This window comes from Grus americana, chromosome 31 (assembly GCF_028858705.1).
Source record: "Grus americana isolate bGruAme1 chromosome 31, bGruAme1.mat, whole genome shotgun sequence".
NCBI lineage: Eukaryota > Metazoa > Chordata > Aves > Gruiformes > Gruidae > Grus > Grus americana.
The window spans coordinates 281,060-297,882 of record NC_072882.1 but is presented as its reverse complement, the minus strand read 5'-3'; the positions used below and the strand labels follow the sequence as shown (position 1 = coordinate 297,882).

General features: G+C 66.8%; 2 protein-coding genes across 4 annotated transcripts in view; one reads left to right on the top strand and one right to left on the bottom strand.

Moving 5' to 3' along the window:
- Positions 1 to 16,823, top strand: part of LRP1 (LDL receptor related protein 1) — a 183,774-nt gene that overhangs the window by 76,840 nt on the left and 90,111 nt on the right. The window lies entirely within an intron of this gene.
- STAT6 (signal transducer and activator of transcription 6) lies at positions 190 to 13,769 on the bottom strand. Of its 3 annotated transcripts, XM_054807294.1 has the most exons (23): positions 13,613 to 13,732; positions 9,945 to 10,233; positions 8,941 to 9,071; positions 7,682 to 7,820; positions 5,726 to 5,809; positions 5,522 to 5,639; positions 5,345 to 5,406; positions 5,012 to 5,160; positions 4,720 to 4,851; positions 4,419 to 4,607; positions 4,252 to 4,339; positions 3,968 to 4,090; positions 3,704 to 3,796; positions 3,313 to 3,519; positions 3,142 to 3,236; positions 2,885 to 3,021; positions 2,618 to 2,764; positions 2,341 to 2,410; positions 1,893 to 2,018; positions 1,666 to 1,770; positions 1,478 to 1,558; positions 1,106 to 1,237; positions 190 to 1,032 (listed from the first exon to the last, which is right to left on the bottom strand). In XM_054807294.1, the coding sequence occupies exons 3-23, from the start codon at positions 9,054 to 9,056 to the stop codon at positions 837 to 839; spliced, it is 2,589 nt and encodes an 862-aa protein (XP_054663269.1). In that variant the 5' UTR covers positions 9,057 to 9,071; positions 9,945 to 10,233; positions 13,613 to 13,732; the 3' UTR covers positions 190 to 836. The 3 variants fall into 3 exon arrangements, with proteins under 3 accessions (XP_054663269.1, XP_054663271.1, XP_054663272.1); XM_054807296.1 differs by lacking the exon at positions 9,945 to 10,233 and having other exon boundaries at positions 13,613 to 13,769; XM_054807297.1 differs by lacking the exons at positions 8,941 to 9,071; positions 9,945 to 10,233; positions 13,613 to 13,732 and adding an exon at positions 6,868 to 6,971 and having other exon boundaries at positions 7,682 to 7,817.

Here is a 16,823-nt window from a genome sequence, read left to right as displayed (position 1 = left end):
ACGAAGCAGGCGGTGTTTGACGGGCGCTGGGGCGGTGCTGCCCCCCCCACATCCCCCGGGCCCTGGGGGTCCCTCCTGCCCCCTTTCCGCGAGCCGTGCCCAGCCCCGGGGTCCCCCAGCCCCCTAGGACTGTGTGGTGTCTTTTTAGAGCGTTAGCAATTCTTCCTTTGTAACGTGTACAGTAGATTATTTATTTTGTTATTTTGGAATAAAACTTTATTTTATGGCTTATCTTCCTGCCGCCAGGCTCCCTCTCCCTGCCACAGCCCTGCTCCAGGCTGGGGGCGGGGACGACGGGGGGACAGCTCACAAACCCCAAAGCAAGCGCCGACTGCGAGGGTGCAAGGGGTCTGGCCCCGCTCTGGACCAGTGCAGGGGGTCCCAGCATCCCCCCGCCCAGCCGGGGGGGCCCTTGTTGTGCACCGGGCTGGCACGTCCCCCACAGCGTGTTTCCCGCTGCTGCCTCCTGCCCCCGCAGCTGACTCATCCTGGCCCCTGCGGGGGCTGAGCCCAGCGGCGTGGGCTGGGGGCACCCGTTCGGCTGCAGGCACCCCCCACGCAAGTCGAGGCACCTGCACCCCCCACCCATCCGCACCCCCCCCCCCCGGGCCTGTGGACCCCGGCAGCAGGTCTGTACTCCAAAGTGCAGCATATACACAAGAGGGGGCAAGGGTGTCACCCCAAAGTGCTACCCCCACCCTGGAAAATCCCCCCCCCTCCCCTGCCAGAGTTTCCATCCCAGCACAATTTGTATCAAGTCCAGGAACCCAGTCAAGGCTGGGGGGGGGGGGGTGGTGTCACAGTCCGACGCCTCCCCCAGCAGCCCCGCAGCCTCCTCACGCGTGCCCTGGCCGGACGCTGTCGTCCCACCGTGACTCCCCCAGTCCCCAGCAAGAGGCGTTGGGGCTGGGGTACCCACTGCGCTGCAGGGGGGGCATGAAGGGGGGGCACAACGCAGGGCCCTCCACGGACATCTCCTGCAGGAACTGGTCGAAGTCCGAGCTGGGCGGCAGGTCCATACTGGGTGGCATCCTGGGGAGAGAGGCAGCAGGGTGATTTGGGGCAGCCCCCCCCCCAGCTCCCCTGCTGACCCCCCCATGCTTACCACCTTGGGGAGTTCTGCATCAGCGTGAATGGGGCCAGCTCGGGCATCTCCTCGTCCCGTGGCTCCGGCGAGGGGCCCCCAGACAGCAGCTGCGAGGCCTCCCCGGACATGTACTGGTTGGGCATGAAGGGCCTGGGGGGCAAAGAACAAGGAGGGGGCTGGCGTAGGCCATGGGGTACCCCTCTCTGCCCCCAGGGTGCTTCACAGCCCCAGGGCATGGGGGGGCTGGGGTGGGTGGCCTTGTAGGGTGCACCAGCAGTGCAGAGCACTGCTTGGCTGGGGAAGGTCCCTCGGGGTCTGCCCGCCCCAGGGGGGTTGGGAGAAGGGGGGGGCAGGGCAGGGTGCCCCTCTCCGGCCGCATCAGGGTCTTACAAAGGGTTCCTGAAGGCAAGGTTTGGGTCGTGGGACAGCGCGGGGTCCATGACCAGGGACGGCGAGAGCATTGGTGACGTGCTGTGGGGAGCAGGAGCACTTAGAGGTGGGGGAAACACCACCTGGCCGTGCCTGGGGGCGGTGGGAGGCCCATCCTGCCCCCCGCCCTCAACCAGCACCCCTCGTACCTGGGAAAGGAGGACGGGAGGTTGTCAGAAACCATCATGTTGATGTTGCTTTCACCTGTGGGGTAGCCTGTGGGGACGGGCTGGGGGCAGAAGGGAGCAGGAGGGCTGCAAGCGCAGACATGGAGGGGTTGGCATCCGAGGGTGTTCTCCACCACAGCCCTCTCCCATCCCAGCCCACGCCTGGCAGAGCAGGTCTGCCTCTGCCCAGGGCACGGCTGGGCACTCACCAGATGGGGCTGAGCACTGACTGCAGGCTCTCAGGGTGCAGCTCGGGCTGTAGCACGGGCAGGCTGAACATCTGAGCCTGGGAGGCTTCGGGGGAGCCCCCTGCAGCGTTCTGGGGCTGCTGGTCCCTGCAAAAATGCATCATCCCCATGAGCACAGGCAGGACTTGCGCACTGCAAGGTCCAGCCTTCGAAGAGGCTCACGTGCAAGTCAGCGCTCACTCGTGGAGAGGGCGGTGCGCTCACAGACGTGCTCCGCTGCAGCTCGGGATACCCACGGGGGATTCCTCGCTCACAAGCACATCCCCGTTTTGCCCGGTCAGAAATCCCCCTGCCCAGCAGCGATGCGCGGGCCAACCTGGTGACGTCTGTGCAAGCCCTGGCCCGGAGCAGCTGGGCAGCGCCTGTGCACACACCTCCAGCGCGGCCACGGCCTCTCATGCACACCCACCTTTCGCTTTCCACTGTCATCTTGATGGCGGTGGAGACGTAGCCCCGGCCGTCCTTGCCTGTCTGCTCTTCTGCTCAGAGAGAAGCACCGGTAAACTACCATCCCAGCACGAGGCCGTGCCGTGCCAACCCTCTTGGGCAGCACTGGCCCCCCCGCGAGTTCTGGGGCCAGCAGGACCTGGGTGGGACCCCAAACCCCTCTTCCCTGCTTCTCCCCGCAGCCTTGCTGGAGAGGCAGGTGTGAAGCCCAGGGCCCATCTCTGCTCCCACCCACTCACTGTTGTAGTGACTCCCAAATGCCTGGTCCTTGGGGGTGTTGGGGTAGAGGTTGCGGAGCTGCCCCAGGTCACGGATGCGGTCACCGAGGGACCGGATGGACAGGTCCTTGGCAGAGAAGGGCTGGATGTTCTCCACCTGGCTGGATCCTGTGGGGAGACATGGCGTGGGGCTCTGTTGTCTGGTCCCCATAACACCAGATATCCCCAGGCCATGATGACACCTCCCCTTCACAGCACTGAGAGCAGCCGCTGTCCCCCCAGTCTCACCATCCTTGCCCCGGATGACGTGAGCAATAGTGACACCCCCGATCTCCGAGTCACTGAAGCGGAGCAGGAAGGTCCCGTCAGGCTCTGTGCTCAGGAGTTTGCAGACGTACTGCTTGCTGATAAAGCCGATGATGAGCCTGGAAGGATGGACAGATGGGAGAGGGGGCCAGCACCAGGGTGGAGGGGTGGAACCAGGACTCCCCAGGGCTGGTCCTGGAGCAGCCACGAAATCCCACTTGGTCCCCCTGGGCACCCACCTGTCTGACCAGTAACTTTTGAGGCATCTCTTGGTGAGGTCAAGGACTCCATCAAACCACTGCCAGAAGGTGAATCCCCGACCGGGCAGGATCTCCTGCGGCAGAGAGGGAGTGTGAGGCTCCCCAGGACCATGCCGGCCCCTGCCCACCCTGGCCAGCCCTCCCAGTAACCTTGTTGAACTGGGCCCAGGAGACGCTGCGGCTCTGAAAGTCCTCGAGGCTGGCACTGTGGTCATTGAAGATCTTCTGGGCCAGGAAGAAGTAGTGCTCCTTGAGAAGCCCCTTGGTGGTCTGCACCTCTGCCATGAACTTCAGGTTCAGCGTATCACACATCTTCTCCCAGGGCACCCGCTCGGCCACCACAAAGGGCACCCGGTCCTGCGGCAGGGCCGGACAACATCAGGACAGCGGCTCACCCGCTGCCCCATCCCAGCCCGCTGCATCCCATCCACATGCCAGGGTTCCTGCCCCAGCCTGCCGGCCGTTCCCATCCCAGAGCTGGACCCAGCCCCGGCGTCCCAGCAGCTCCTTTCCTCGCCCTGCAGCCCCTCGTGGCACTCACAATCTCGGAGAAGGCGTTATCCCACAGCACGGTTGCTTTGGCGTTATTGTCCTGGTTCCCGTGGACAATGACCACGATGGGCAGAGACAGAACCTGGGGGCAGAGAGCGGCCCCCCCTCAGCCCCGAGGCCCCCCCAAGTGAAGCAGGGCTGGCTGCCCTGGGACCGTCCCAGGGGCTCTGCACCAAGTTGTCCGGGGCCTGGGCGTCCCATGGGGGACGATTCAGTGCTGCCTGTCCCCATCCCGCAGGAGAGGGGCCAGTACCTGGAGGTGGACGGAGAGGTTGCTAGGGGTCAGGGCCACGGTGGTGCTGAACAGGACGGCACACTTCTCCTCTGTCACTGACTCGGACCCCTTCCGCTCGCAGCGCTTGATCTTCTTCAGCAGCTGGGGAGGGGACAGCTGAGTGTCACCCCTGGGCAAGCATCTGCCTCAGGGCCCCCCAGCCCACCCTCCTGGATGGCTCAGCCTTGGAGCCTCCCAGCACCCCAGCGAAGCCCCCTGCCTGTCCTGCGGCCCCCGTACAGCCCCTCGCTGGTAGCACTCACCACGTTCTTGAAGTTGGCACAGCAGGTCCCACTGGTGGGGTTGGTCTCCAGGGCCACCACGTTATGCATGATCTCCCCTGTGCTCTCGCTGGGCAGAGGAGGAGGTCAGGGGAGGTGCGGCGGCGTGACGGCCCCCTCGTCCCCGCGCTGTCCAGCCAGCTGCTCACCTGAGGGCATTGCTGTAGGCGCTGAGCGCCAGCTCCCGTGCCTGCTTCTCCGTCACCATGTCGGCCCGCACCATGTAGGGCTTGGCTGATGCTTTCAGCAGCTGGGGGCCCAGCAGGAACCGGACACTTGCCTGGAACTTGGTCTGGGTCTTCAGCACCTGTGGGGGCTGCTTCTCCACCAGGAAGGAGCTGGGGGACAAGGGGAGACAATGGTGCCCAGCACAGCACCCCCACCAGCTCTGCCACCAACATCTGCAGACCCACCTCGCCCTTCTGCCACCACGGCCCTCCCACCCATTACCTCTTGACCAGGCTGGATAACACCTCGTTGAACCGCTCCAGGAGTCGGGGCAGCAGCTCAGCTCCCAGCTCCGCGCTCGCCGCCATCACCTGCTGGTGCAGCTGGAAGTAAACCTCGACCAGGCTCTCGCACCTGCCAAGGAAACCATGGGGAAAGGGGAACCCTCAGCCAAAGCAGAGCCAGACCACCACTCTCCCAGAGTCCCTCCAGCCTGTGGGCTCCCCACTCCCAGGGGAGCAGAGGGGCAGGAGGGTTGCTCTGGGTCCCCTGTCTCTGCCCCATGCCGTCTCACCTCTTCTGCAGTGGAGCTAGGTTCTCCTCAAAGAGGGCCCCGTTCCCTGCCAGCTGCTGCTGCCTCTTCCAGATTTGGATCCTCTTCAGTACCTGCTGCTTGGCCACCTCCAGCTCTTTCATGGCCTCCAGGATCAGGGTGGGCAGCTCCTGGGGGAGCCAGGGGTTCTGCATTGCACTGTTGCCCCAGCAGAGACCCGCAGCCCTACACCGTCACCCCTCAGGGCACCGAGACCACCGTCCCTGTGCTGCCTCGCTGCCCCAGAGCTGGTTTGCACCCTCCCCAGCAGGCAGAGCTGCCGGCTTTCCCCCGGTGCCCCAGACCCCCACTCACGCTCTCCGGGGGCTTCCCTTCTGTTTTCAGCTGCGAGTCCCGCATGTTCAGCTGCGGAGAGGCTGTGGAGGAAGGACAGGGGTGGCCCTGTTAGTGCAGGGAGCCAGTGTCTGCATTGCACTGCCCAGCACCCCAGGGGGGGGCATGCCAGGGACCCGTCCTGCCCTGGCCCCTCACCTGCAGAGCTGTCCCGCAGTGCCTGGATCTCATGGACGCGATGCTGCAGCCGCTGCAGCCCCAGGCTGAACTTCAGCTCCTCTTGCCGCCGGTGGAAGCTGAGGGGCAGGTGGCGGTCCTGGGGCAGAGCAGAGAGGGGTGAGCGGGGCCCAGAGCCGGCCCCACGCCTCGGGGCGCCCCAGGAGGGGGGCAGGGACCACGCACCCTCTTGAGCACGGCGGCCTTCTCTCCCTCCAGGATCGCTTTCAGGACGGCAACCAGCCGCAGTGGGTCCCGCCGGTAGGTGTTCTGCAGGGGAGCCAAGCCCAGGGTGTTAGTGGGGCAGGACGCGCGCACCCCAGCCCCGGCCCCTTCCCACCTCATTCATGCGTTTCAGGCCCCCTTCCCACAACAAAGGGTGCTAAGTCAGACTCAGGGGTTTCATGACAGACCACAACTCGCTGCTGTTCTGATGGAGCTAATTTCCAGCCTTAAACCCATTTTAAACTGTGCATAAAAAAACCCCAAATCAACTTCAAATTAAAAAAAAAAATCAAAAGAAAGCAAATTATTTCTGCAAGCATCTCCTCGAGACCCACCAGCCTGACACCTGGGGAAGATTCTCCCAGCTGCCCTGGCCTGGGTGGATCAACACTTTCCACCGAAAACAGGGAAAGGAATTTCCCTGCTGGCTCCAGCTCCCTGCGCCCCATGCCAGCTCCTCCGGCCTTCGTGCATTTCCCAAATTAGCTACTTCCCAAAACAGCAGCAGAGCGCAACGGCGAACTGCCGGATAGCGTGCTCAGCGGCTTCCCGTGCTGGCTGGGAGGCGGCTCCTCGATCGGCCCCCTGGACCCCCTGCACCCGATGCGGCACCAGCAGCCCTGGGCTGGCACTGGGGCAAACCCTGCCAGCTCTGGGGTTGAGGGGACAACAGGCTCAGGTTTGGTCTCCCAACAGCCAGTTTCCCATCCCACTCCACCCAGCTGCTTCCCCCACATTTATCTCGTGGGAGAGCACCTAGCTCCCACCGCCCACGCCGTGGGGCAGCAGCAACAGCCAGCGCTTCCCTCCCCTCTGCAGGGAGCAGCCCCTGCGTCCTGCCCAGGCTCACAAGTGGCAGGGAGCTCGGGAGAAATGAGAGTTTGCTCTTCCAGGATGAGGGACGGTGGGAGGAGGGAACATGTTGGGGTGGCTCTTCTTCAGCATTTTAAATAAAAGAACCTAAGCTGAAACATCTGCACATTTTCCTACAACAATTTCAAAAAATAAGTGACAGTCTTGTTTTGGAAAGTTACTCTGTTCCCCAGAAGTTATGACCAAAGCTGACCCCTTCCCAAATGTTGTATATTAAAAATGTCTGTTACCAAAAAAGCAGGGCTTTCAACCAGAACAGGGCTCTGGGAGCGAGCACCACTCAGCCCTTACGCTAAGAGCTTCGCTGGCAGGAGAGAGAGTACAGGGGTTAAATCTGCAATCACAGAGGATGGAAGAGAGACAGAGAGCAATTCAAACAGACCTTGATAAAGAGAAACAGCCCAGGAAAAGAAACCCAGCACGCACATGCACACACGGCAGGAGGAAACGCAGCACAACACACGGCACGGAGGAAGGAGAAATCAAACGCTCGAGCAGAAAATGGGGAACATCTGGTGAGGCAGCCACCCGGGTGTGGGCGGCTGGGGGCAAGCAGAGCCGTGGGCCATGGGGAGCCTCCCCACGGGGACAGGGTCTGGCATGGGGCCTGGGAGGATGTGCCCATGGGGGGCAGCTCCCCGAGGGCTGCTGGGCACTGAACGGGCTGCAGAACCGCGGCAGCAATGGGAAGCTGGAAAGCCTTGTGGGCGGGGGGCGGAGAGCCAAGGGGAACAGCGATTGCAGCCGTGACAGCCCAAGCACTGTGGCAAGCTGGGGGTCAGCCCTGGGACACAAACAAACCCCCCCTGTTCCCCTGAAGTGCCTCGAAAACCCCAGTCACTGAGTCCACACAAGCTTGCTGCTCACAGACGGCAATGGCCTTGAAACAGGTGTCAAGGGGGTACCGGCTTGCAGCATCGGCCCCTTCAAGTGGTGGTTGAACCAATGAATCCAAAGCATAAAATAATCAAATCTTCTTTGGCAGCCAGCCACGATCCCAGTGCAACACGGCCCCGAGGGTCCCCACGCCCAGCCCCCACGCACCTCCACGCTGCTGACTTGCTGGAGGATCTGGCACTGCTGCCCGTCGCTGCTGGCAGCACTGCGGAGCTTCTCCAGCATGGCTGAGAGCATCCCGCTGGCCACGCTGGTGCAGAAGGCGTCCGAGCCATTGATGAACTCCCTGGAGAGAGGAAAGGGTTGGGTGGATGAGCACAAATCCTCCACCCTCCCCTGTGCAATCCCGAGCCCCACGCTCGCCCCAGGGAGGATGGGGACACCCGCCTTCCTGTCACCCTGGTGTGTAACCCAGTGCCGGCTGGATTTCTAGGGGAAATTTGCTGCGTGAACAAGGGCGAACTGCACTCTGAGCGGGATGAGGCAGTTCCCCAGAGAGGACGTGACCTTCCGAAACCTCTCCCACGTGTACACCCAGCTGCTGCACGCTTACCCGCCCACCTCCACCATGCCTCATCCCTGCAGCGTGACCCCCACCACCGTGCCTCAGCCCAAGCTGTGTGCCGTGGGTCCTGCAACCACGTGCCAGGGACCAGCCCCCCTTGCCCAGCGTCGCAATGTGGTCTTGTGCACTGCTCCTCTGGCCAGAGCACTGCAGCACCTGCACGGCCATGGCCCTGCAAGGCAGGAGGATGTGCTGCGGGGGCTTTTCTGCCTGCCTGCAGGCAGGGGGACAGTCATTGCACCGTGCAAAGGAGAAGCTCCTTGGAAAGCCTGGGTGAGCCTGTAACGGGGATAATCATTCATCGCTGTTACTATTTCGTAGGCACAACAAGGGGACTCTGGCCAGGCCATGCCCGTGGTTGCTGCCACTGCAAACACAGGGTTGCAGCAGTCCAGACCCTGTGGGCACTAACAGACCCTGACCAGCCTCACCCAGAGAGCTGCACTCTCTGCCCGTGGGTCCAGGACCTCCACTCATGTCCCATTCAGGGTCCCGAGGCCCTTCCTCGGCTACACTGCAAGCATGCCTGCCTCTGTCCCGGCCCTGCCTGCAGCCTCGTCTCCTGGATGGGCCCCTTGAATTAATGCTGTGGTTCTGCCTCCAGCCCTGTCTCCTTTTGCTCCTGATTGGATGCCCCGCGCAGACCCTGGCCTCCTCACCCACCTCATCTGGACCCATGGACAGGGCCTGTCACCAGCACCCTCCTCTTCCCGAGCTGGGCTCCCCCTGCTCAGCTCAGCCCCCCCAGGGCAGCTGACCCCGGACACTGCCCAGTCTGGGCACGGGTGTGTGGGGTGCTACGCTGGGGCAGGGCAGTGCCCACGGGCACCGGGGGACTCACCAGGGCTGGTTCTCCAGCCAGTCGGCCAGGAGACAGCGCAGGCTGCGGGGAAACTCTGTGAAGAGACCGCTGAACTCCTCCGGCGGCATGTGGGAGACGATGCTCCAGAGGGACATCTTGGGAACAGTCACCTGCAGAGAAATGGGACAGGGAACATGAGCGGGGAGCAGGGCAGCCCAGGCGGCTGCAATGCCCAGAGCTGTGGCCCAGGTGCCCCAGAGCCTGCAGCCCTCTGCTCGGCTCTGCCAGGGGTGAGCACCGACAGCTCCTCGGGGAGGGTGGGCGAGAGCTGCTGCCTGTCCCTCCGCTGTCTGAACCTGCTGCTCAGCGGGGCCGGGGCTGCTGGGGAGGAGGAGGAGCAGGAAGCCTGATCCAGGATCAGCCTCTTGGGCAATCCTGGGCAGGCAGGCAGCCCACTTGTGCCTCAGTTTCCCACATCTCCGGGGAATCCCTGCGCCTCCTGCCGTGGGCAATGCACGAGGACATGCAGAGGGACAGGCAAGCGCTGCTGGTCTTGGCGCAGGAGAGATGGGAAGGCTGCCGGGAGCAGGAAGAGTGTGAAATCCCAGAGCTCAGTGAGACTGCTCTGCTGGGGTGGTCTGGCAGCTCCCCGAAACCTCCCCAGCTGCCCCCCGAGGAAGGAGCCTTCCTCAGGCATGCCCCAGCCGCCCCCAGAAATGGTGGGCTCCAGAGCTCACCGAAAGCAAGGGGAGAACTGGAATGAGATGCTAGATGGGAAACTCCACCGGGAATGCCTGGGCCGGGGGGTTCCCAGCCACCCCCCAAGCCAAACATTGCAACCCTGACAGTCCCACCCTTGCCCAGCCCCCCAGCAGTGCCTGCAGCCTGCCTGCTCCGTGCTGCCCACGCCGTGCCTAACCCAAACCCTTCCTCCCCGCCACGCTCACAGCCTCCAGCCCCCACCGGGAGGCTGCTCCCCTCTGGGCGGCCCTTGGGGCCCAGCGGGTGAGGGGGGGTCACTGCACTGCCCGGCCCAGACGCACCTCACTGCCAGTTCCTCCAGACCCGGCCGGGGCAGAGGCCGGATCCTGCGGCGGGGTGCACGGCACCAGCAGCTCACCGCCCAGACGTGGGGCCAGGGCAGGGCAGCGTGGGGCCAGGGTGCCTCCGGGACCCCGGCCAGCCTGTCCGCCCAGGACTGGCTTCCCGTCCCCGAAAGCAAACAGCCGAGCAGGGAGTTGTATCACATGTCCTCGCGGGCAGCGCGTTCCCCGCGGGTCTTGGCCGCGATGCAAGAGCCGAGGCGCGGGGCGGAGGTGGAGCTGCCGGAGACTGAGAAACCATGCGAGGGGAAGGAAGCCAGCGTCACTAAGGCAACATTGCAGAGAGCGCAAAACAACCGCGGTGCGGCCTGCGCTCGGACGGCCGCCAGCTTGGCTCCAGCCGCCCCCCGCGCTATCCCGTTGGGATGAGGGGGCTCACCCAGGGCTAGCAGCAGCGGCACGGCCCCTGGGGTGCTCCGCTTCCCGCCAGAGCCAGGCGACACGGTGGGACCGGCCCTCCCAGGCAGCCCCGTCAGAGCCCCATGTGCCACCCTGGGGAAGGAACCGCAGCAGACGGAGGCCCGACCCCAGGGCACGCCAAGCCCAGCGCTTCCAGGAATGGATTTGCTTTTGACCCTGCTTGGCTGGCCAGAGCAAACAGATCCTGATGATTTACTGCAGCGCAAAGCCGGAGGGCCGGGTTTACTCTGGAGGGGTCAATGCACAGTGGGAAATGCACCCAGCGACAGCCAGGAGCGCTGCCCAGTCTCCCCACAGCCCCGGTGTGATTGTAGCTGCTGGCACGCAGGGAAACAAGACAGCAGGGAGAAACAGCCTCTCATTTTGTGATCCTCAACACGTAATCCCCATCAAAACCTGTATTTCTGCTTAGCCCTGGGAGGCAACTGCTGGCTGGTAAGGAGCAACCTGGAACATAATCTGGGCATGCCTGAATTTGCTAAGAGTCTGCAGGAGATGGTGCGCTCCTCCTCCCCAGCTCCTAGCTCCCCACCAGCCCAGGGGACAAAGCCTCAGAGGAGCTCAGAGGGGAAGACAGGCCCATCCCCTCCTGGCTCCAGTCACAGTAGATGGCCACGTTTCCTTACAGTCTTAACTAATTTCCATGTTTTCTTCCTCTGCTTCTTCTGCAGAACAGCCTTTCCCTGCCAAGACCCAGCTCCCACAACAATACCCTGGCTGGGGCTGCGCTGCATGGAGGCTTCCTGTGCCGTTGCAGGATCAGGCCGCGAGGGGTTTGATCTGTCAGCACCCCCGCAGCGCTGGGGAGAAGGAAGATGGGCACAGGCGGGGGCAGAGACCCAGGCTGGGCGATGGAGCTGCCCCTCCTGCGGGGACCCTTGCCCCGGAGCAGCCTGGCAAAAGCAGCCGCCATGGCAGCTTCCAGCCCTGCAGCGCCAGGGCAGGCGCAGCTCCCAGCTCCACGCCGCCCAGCACAACACACCTATGCCCACCGCGCATGCATCCACTGCAGATGCGACCCGCATCTCCCGCTGCCCCAGCCACCGTGGGGCTTGTACCGCCAAGGAGGCATCCCAGAGCGGGGGCTCCAACAGAAGCAAGCGCTGCGCTCCCCCCACCGAGCCAGGGGCCAGGCCTGCCCGGCACAGGGAGGCGAGACCTGGCCAGGGAAGCCGGGGTTGAAGCCCCAGGCAGCAGCAGGGCCCCCATGGGGAAGGGCTGCCTCGCGCTCGGGGCCAGGAGCTGCCGCCGGGGGAAACCCCGTGATGGCAAGGCACCTCCGGCTCGATGGTGGGGCAGGATATGGCACCCGGCGAGGGGGAGCAGCCACCCGGGGTGTGCCCCACGCCCCCCCCACCCGCTCCCCCTTCCCAAGCCCCCCCGGCGCAGCCGCTTTCACTTCCTCCTCCACCCAAGGGGCCGCTTCACCTCCTTCGGCAGGAGGAGCCTGGGCACAGGAGGGGCTCGGTGACCCCCGCGCTCCCAGCATGGGCTTTCTGCTTACTCATCGGGCAATGGGAAACCAAGTCCACATCCCAGAAGTGAGAGCTGCCATACATCTCACGGCTGTTACTCATTAACCACCGGCACTTCCTGGCAGCAGACCGCAGCCCCCCACCCTTGGGGCCACCTCTCGCCCTGTGTCTGGGGAACCGGGAAAGGACCCCGCTCCTGGCCAGCTCCCTTGGCTCCTCGCCCTTGGCGATTTCCCATCCCTGTGCCAGAGGCTGGTGGGTGAAGGAGCTGGGGCTGGCAGCTTGTAAGCACGCATGTCCCTCCGCACCCTCCTCGTCCTCCCCAGCGCTGAGCAGAGATTTCCCCGGGGCTTTCTCAGGGACAGATGCTCAGAGGTTTTCCAGTGCTTGACACTCAGCACACCTGGGCTCTGCTCTAGCTTTGCCCCTGCGGGGACACAGCCTGAGAGACCTCCCTGCCTCTCAACATGCCTCGGTTTCCCCAGGGTGCTGGGGAGGTCACCACTGCTGTGCTCAGCCGAGGCCAAGGCAAGGGCACGGGACCGCTGGCCCAGCTGATGAGACGCTGGTGACAGCACCGCAGGGAGGACACGGTAGAGCTCACACGGCAGCGGGGCTGGCCACAGCCAGCTGCTCTCCGGCAGTGAAAGCTCTTCTGATTCAGAAGAAGAGAAGCAGGGCCTTCCCCAGCCGACCCAGCCCCAGCGTGACTCCCAGCCCGGAGAGTCCACGCTGGATCCAGCTCCCGCCCCTGGAGCTCGCTGCTGCTGCAGGGTCCCATCTGCTGGCACTCTCTGCCACAGCCCCCGCCGGGCACTTTCGCTTTGCCCCGCACACCCTTCGCCCCAAGACAGCGGGGTGCCAGCAGCCACATCCACTTGGCGGCCGGGTGCTTTGGACTTTGAGCCTGGCAGCCCCACCGAGCGCCCGGCCAGGCACGGGCCAGGCTGTGCCCCCGCCCGGCCGGCCAACGGGAGCGCCGATGCCTGCCGGCACAGCCTGCCTGCGGTGCGGGCAGCTGCCCAGGCCCAGCGCGCTCACCCCGGGGGCTCTGCGGGCCCCGGAGCGCCTTCGCCGGCCCACCCCAAACGCCTCGGCGAGGGCGCGTCCCGGGCGGCGCTGGGGCTGGACAGCCGCTCATCTGCCGGGGGATTTGCCGCGCTGCCTGGAGCCCGGCAGCTGCGGGGAGGTGCCCGCCGGGCAGCCCCCGCCCCGAGCCCCTTCCCCGGCGGGCAGCGCCCCGCCCCATCCCGGGAGCGCCGGGGAATCCCCCTGCCCACCGGCACGGCCGCGGCCCCGGCCCGCTCAGCGCCCCCCGGGCCTGCCCCGCTGTCGCCGCGCTCCCCCCTCCCCGGCCCGGCACTCGGGGATCGGGACCTCGGCGCCGGCCCGTGACGGGCACCCGAGCGCCCTCCCCGCGGCCGCGGAAGCCAGGGAAGCCGTGAGCCCGCCCCCGGGGGCTGCCGCTGCCGGGCCCCGCGGACCCCCCCGCGCCAGCGGCCGCTTCGCTCCCCCGGGACCGGGCCCCGGCCCCGCCCGGCTCCCTCCGGCCGCAGGGCCCAGCCCGGCGCTCCTGCCCCTAGTCCCGGGCCCGGGCGGGAGGTGCCAGGCGGCGGAAGAAGCCCCGGCCCCCGCTCCGGGAGCCGCCCCGGCCCCGCCGCCCGCCCCCCGGTACCGGCCCCGCGCCCCCGCCCCCGCCCGCCGCGCCGTTACCTGTCGGGAGCCGCCGGTCGCGAGGGGCGGCCGGGCCGGGCCGCTCGGCCCCTCACTCCATGGCGGCGGCGGGCGCGGCCGGGCCGGCTCCCGCGGCTGCCCCGCTCCGGCGGAAAGCGCCGAGCTCCAGGAAGGGGGAGGAGACGCGCGGGCGGCGGGTGCGCGCGGGGGGGGCGCCGGCACCGGACCGGCCTCGACGGCTCCTGGGGACCCGGCTGCAGCCCCGCAGCGCCCCAGCCTCCCCGGCCCCGCGCCTGGTACCCACCCACGGCCCCCCACCTACTCATGGCCCCGCGCTTGCCCCCATACGCGCCCACTCACGCCCCCACGCCTGCCCCAATGCGACCACCCACCCGTTGCCCACCTGCTCCGTACCTGACACCCACCCACGGCCCTGCTCCTGCCCTGTATCAGGGCCCCCCACCCCGGCCCCATGGCTGGGTTCCACCGCTTTGCCGCTCTTCCACGGCCCCCACCCATCTCCAAGGACAGCTGTAGGGATGCTCCTGGGCCAGGGCCGCCCTTGCCCCGTGGCCGTGTCGTGGCCCTGTCGTGGCCATTTGCGGAGGAGCGAGTGCCGGGCACCCCTAACCCCGCGTGGGACCAGGCTGGCGCTCCTGGTCCACACCCGTACCCCACGGTTTTGAGCCCCTGTCCCGGTCCTGGGGTTTGAGCCTACAGCCGGTCCTAGGATGTGCCCCCCACCCTCCCGTGCTCACCAGTGCCAGCCCGGCCCGGGGACGTGAGCGGGGTCCCGGGAGTGGGGTGCACGTTGCTTTAGGGCGTGCTTGCTGCACGGGGGAACATGTTGCATGGGCGAGCTCGTTGCATGGCGGGGGGCTCGCTGCACGGGAGGCTTGTTGCACGGCAGGTACCCACGCGGGCGCCGGACGGGCCTGTTGCTCGCCCCCGGGGCGCTCCCGGAGCCCACTCCGACAAGCCGGAGCGGGGAGGTGCCGCACCGGGCAGGGCCACCCCGGAGCCGCCAGGGGGCGCTGCCGCACCGCCGGTGCCGGCGGGGCGGGGGCCGCGGGGGCCGGGCCTGGGACCGGGCCGCCGCCGGAGTCCCGGGGCGCGCAGCCCCGGCGCTGGGTCCCCGCGTTCCCCTCATCGCTCCTCACGCCGCGGCGCCTGTGAACCCGCCGTGGTCGTGGCCGTTACGAGCATCGGACGTGTCCGGGACCGCGGGGCTCCCCCCGTGAGGGCGGCCCCCGCGGCCAGGGCGGCTCCCGCCCCCCCGCTGGCGGCTGGCCCCGTATCCGCTGGCCCCTCTTCGCACCCGGGGTCCCCCGGGAGGCCGGACCCCCGCCGTGGTGCGGGGCAGATCCAGCCCCTGGCAGCCCTGTCATGCCCCGGCACGGTCTGGGGGGAGCTGATCAGTTGTTCCCGGAGGAGCACGGCCCCTCTGGGCCCAGGGAAGGGGCTTCCCGGCCCCGCTCGGCCCCCCCCGGTCCCGGTCCAGGGCAGCATCCGTGTGACTCCGTCACAGACATCCCTCCCCCCGTTGTTTGGGGCCGCAGCGGGACGAGGTCTGGCAGTGTGTTTGGCCGGGAGCGGCTTTGCAGCGGGACCCTCAGTGATTGACTGGGGCCCGGGAGAGGCGGCCCGGGGGGAAGCAGTGTTGGCATCCCCCTCCCCAGCTGCCCACGTCTGCAGCGAGACCCCTGCAAAGCTCCAGGAGTGCGAGGGGCAGCAATGGCTTTCGTCCCGCCAGCTTTGGGTGGCCACGGGGTGCACTGCCTTGGTGGGCAGCAGAGGCCGGCAGCGCCCGCAGGGCAGGGGGTGTCTGGGGAGGGGGCTGCGCAGAGCCACCCGGCGGGTGCTGGCCAGGGGCCACGCGTGGGAGGAATCCTGGCGAGCGCGTGGCCGCAGCCATCCTGGCCATCTCCGCTCTGCCGGGCTTGCGCAACCTCCGGGGCCTCTGGCACAGTGGTGGGGGGCACAGACCAGCCCTTCAGACCCCCCCCACGCCCCCTGGGGCATCCCCTGCCTGTGCCCTTGCCGGATCTTCTGCAGGGGAGGCTGCCATGGAACATCTGGACCTTCCTCCCAAACATCTGGTGCAGCAACAGCCTGAAACAGCCGCCCGCCCTCGCCGCTGGCCGGCCGCCTCTGGGCTGCTTCCCACCGCCCCCCCGCGCCACTGCCAGCACTGCTGCCTCAGCAGGGTGGGGCGGGGGCAGGAGTGTGACATCATTGTTTTAACAAGTGACATCATTCGGGCGGGTTCCAGGCAGCTGCCTGATGACAGGTGCCTGCACCACTCCCCATCTCCCCCCCTTGGCACCTGGCCTCAGCTCCTTGGAGGTGATGGCATGGCAGAGTGCTGTGGCAGATGAATGATGTCACGGCTCTGGCTCTGACGTCAGGGCTCTGAGGTCATAGCCACAGCTGTGGCGGCAGGGGAGTGACGAGGGGCTCTCCTGGGATGGCGGAAGGGAGCTGGCCCCATGGGCACCCGCAGCTGGAGAAGGGGTAGGGGCGGTCAGGGGCAGGGGGACAGCTTGGCCTGGGGAGGTGGCTGGGCTGCCAGACCCCCACCCGGCTGGCAGCCCCCCTGCAGCTCCGGTCGTGTCTGGGGCCCTGCGGCCTGCTGGATCCTGGGACCTTTTAAAATGTCGCAATTATTGGCAGCGTGGCCCCAGTCCCGACCAGCCAAAATGCAGATGACGGTGATGGAGACTCATTACCAAACATCCGAGGCAGGAGGAGACGTTCCCTGCAGAGAAAATGACGTTTTGGCGAGATGAGGGAACTGAGGTGTTTTTTTGGGATGGAGCCACCGGCTGGCTCTGCCGAAACCCCGTGGCAGGCTCGCGGGGCAGAGCCGGGTGCCTCTGGCCCATCTCCGGGAGCTGGTGGCCGGCATGGGCGACCAGCTGAGCCCAAGTTGGGCAAGCGAAACGCAGCCCCGCGGCTGAGCCCTGCGGACAATGGGACCCTGCTGTCGGGAGGGCTGCTCCCCCCGGCACTCAGCTCTGCTCCGTCCCGCAGGGGGGTCCGGGCCGCGGGGAGGGTCCCACTGCTCTGGGCCGCTGCAGAAGGACCCCTGGGTGCCGCCCAGGCGTTCGCCCGGGGGTTGTCCCGCTCCCCACGGGGTCTCTGGGGAACCGACGGGCGCAGGCGAAACGGGGCTGCTGGCTCGGCCCCGGCCCCACGCCCGGCAGCGCCCCACGCCCGGCTCCGCCGCCCAGCTCTCCCGTCCCGTTTA

Excerpts from the sequence above, each read along its gene's own strand:
- STAT6 (XM_054807296.1), bottom strand. The coding sequence starts at position 9,056 with ATGTCCCTCTGGAGCATCGTCTCCCACATGCCGCCGGAGGAGTTCAGC. Across the intron at positions 5,640-5,725 it reads AGGCCGCCGTGCTCAAGAGG|GACCGCCACCTGCCCCTCAG; the intron begins GTGCGTGGTCCC and ends GCTCTGCCCCAG. Across the intron at positions 1,559-1,665 it reads CTCCCGTCCTCCTTTCCCAG|CACGTCACCAATGCTCTCGC; the intron begins GTACGAGGGGTG and ends TGCTCCCCACAG.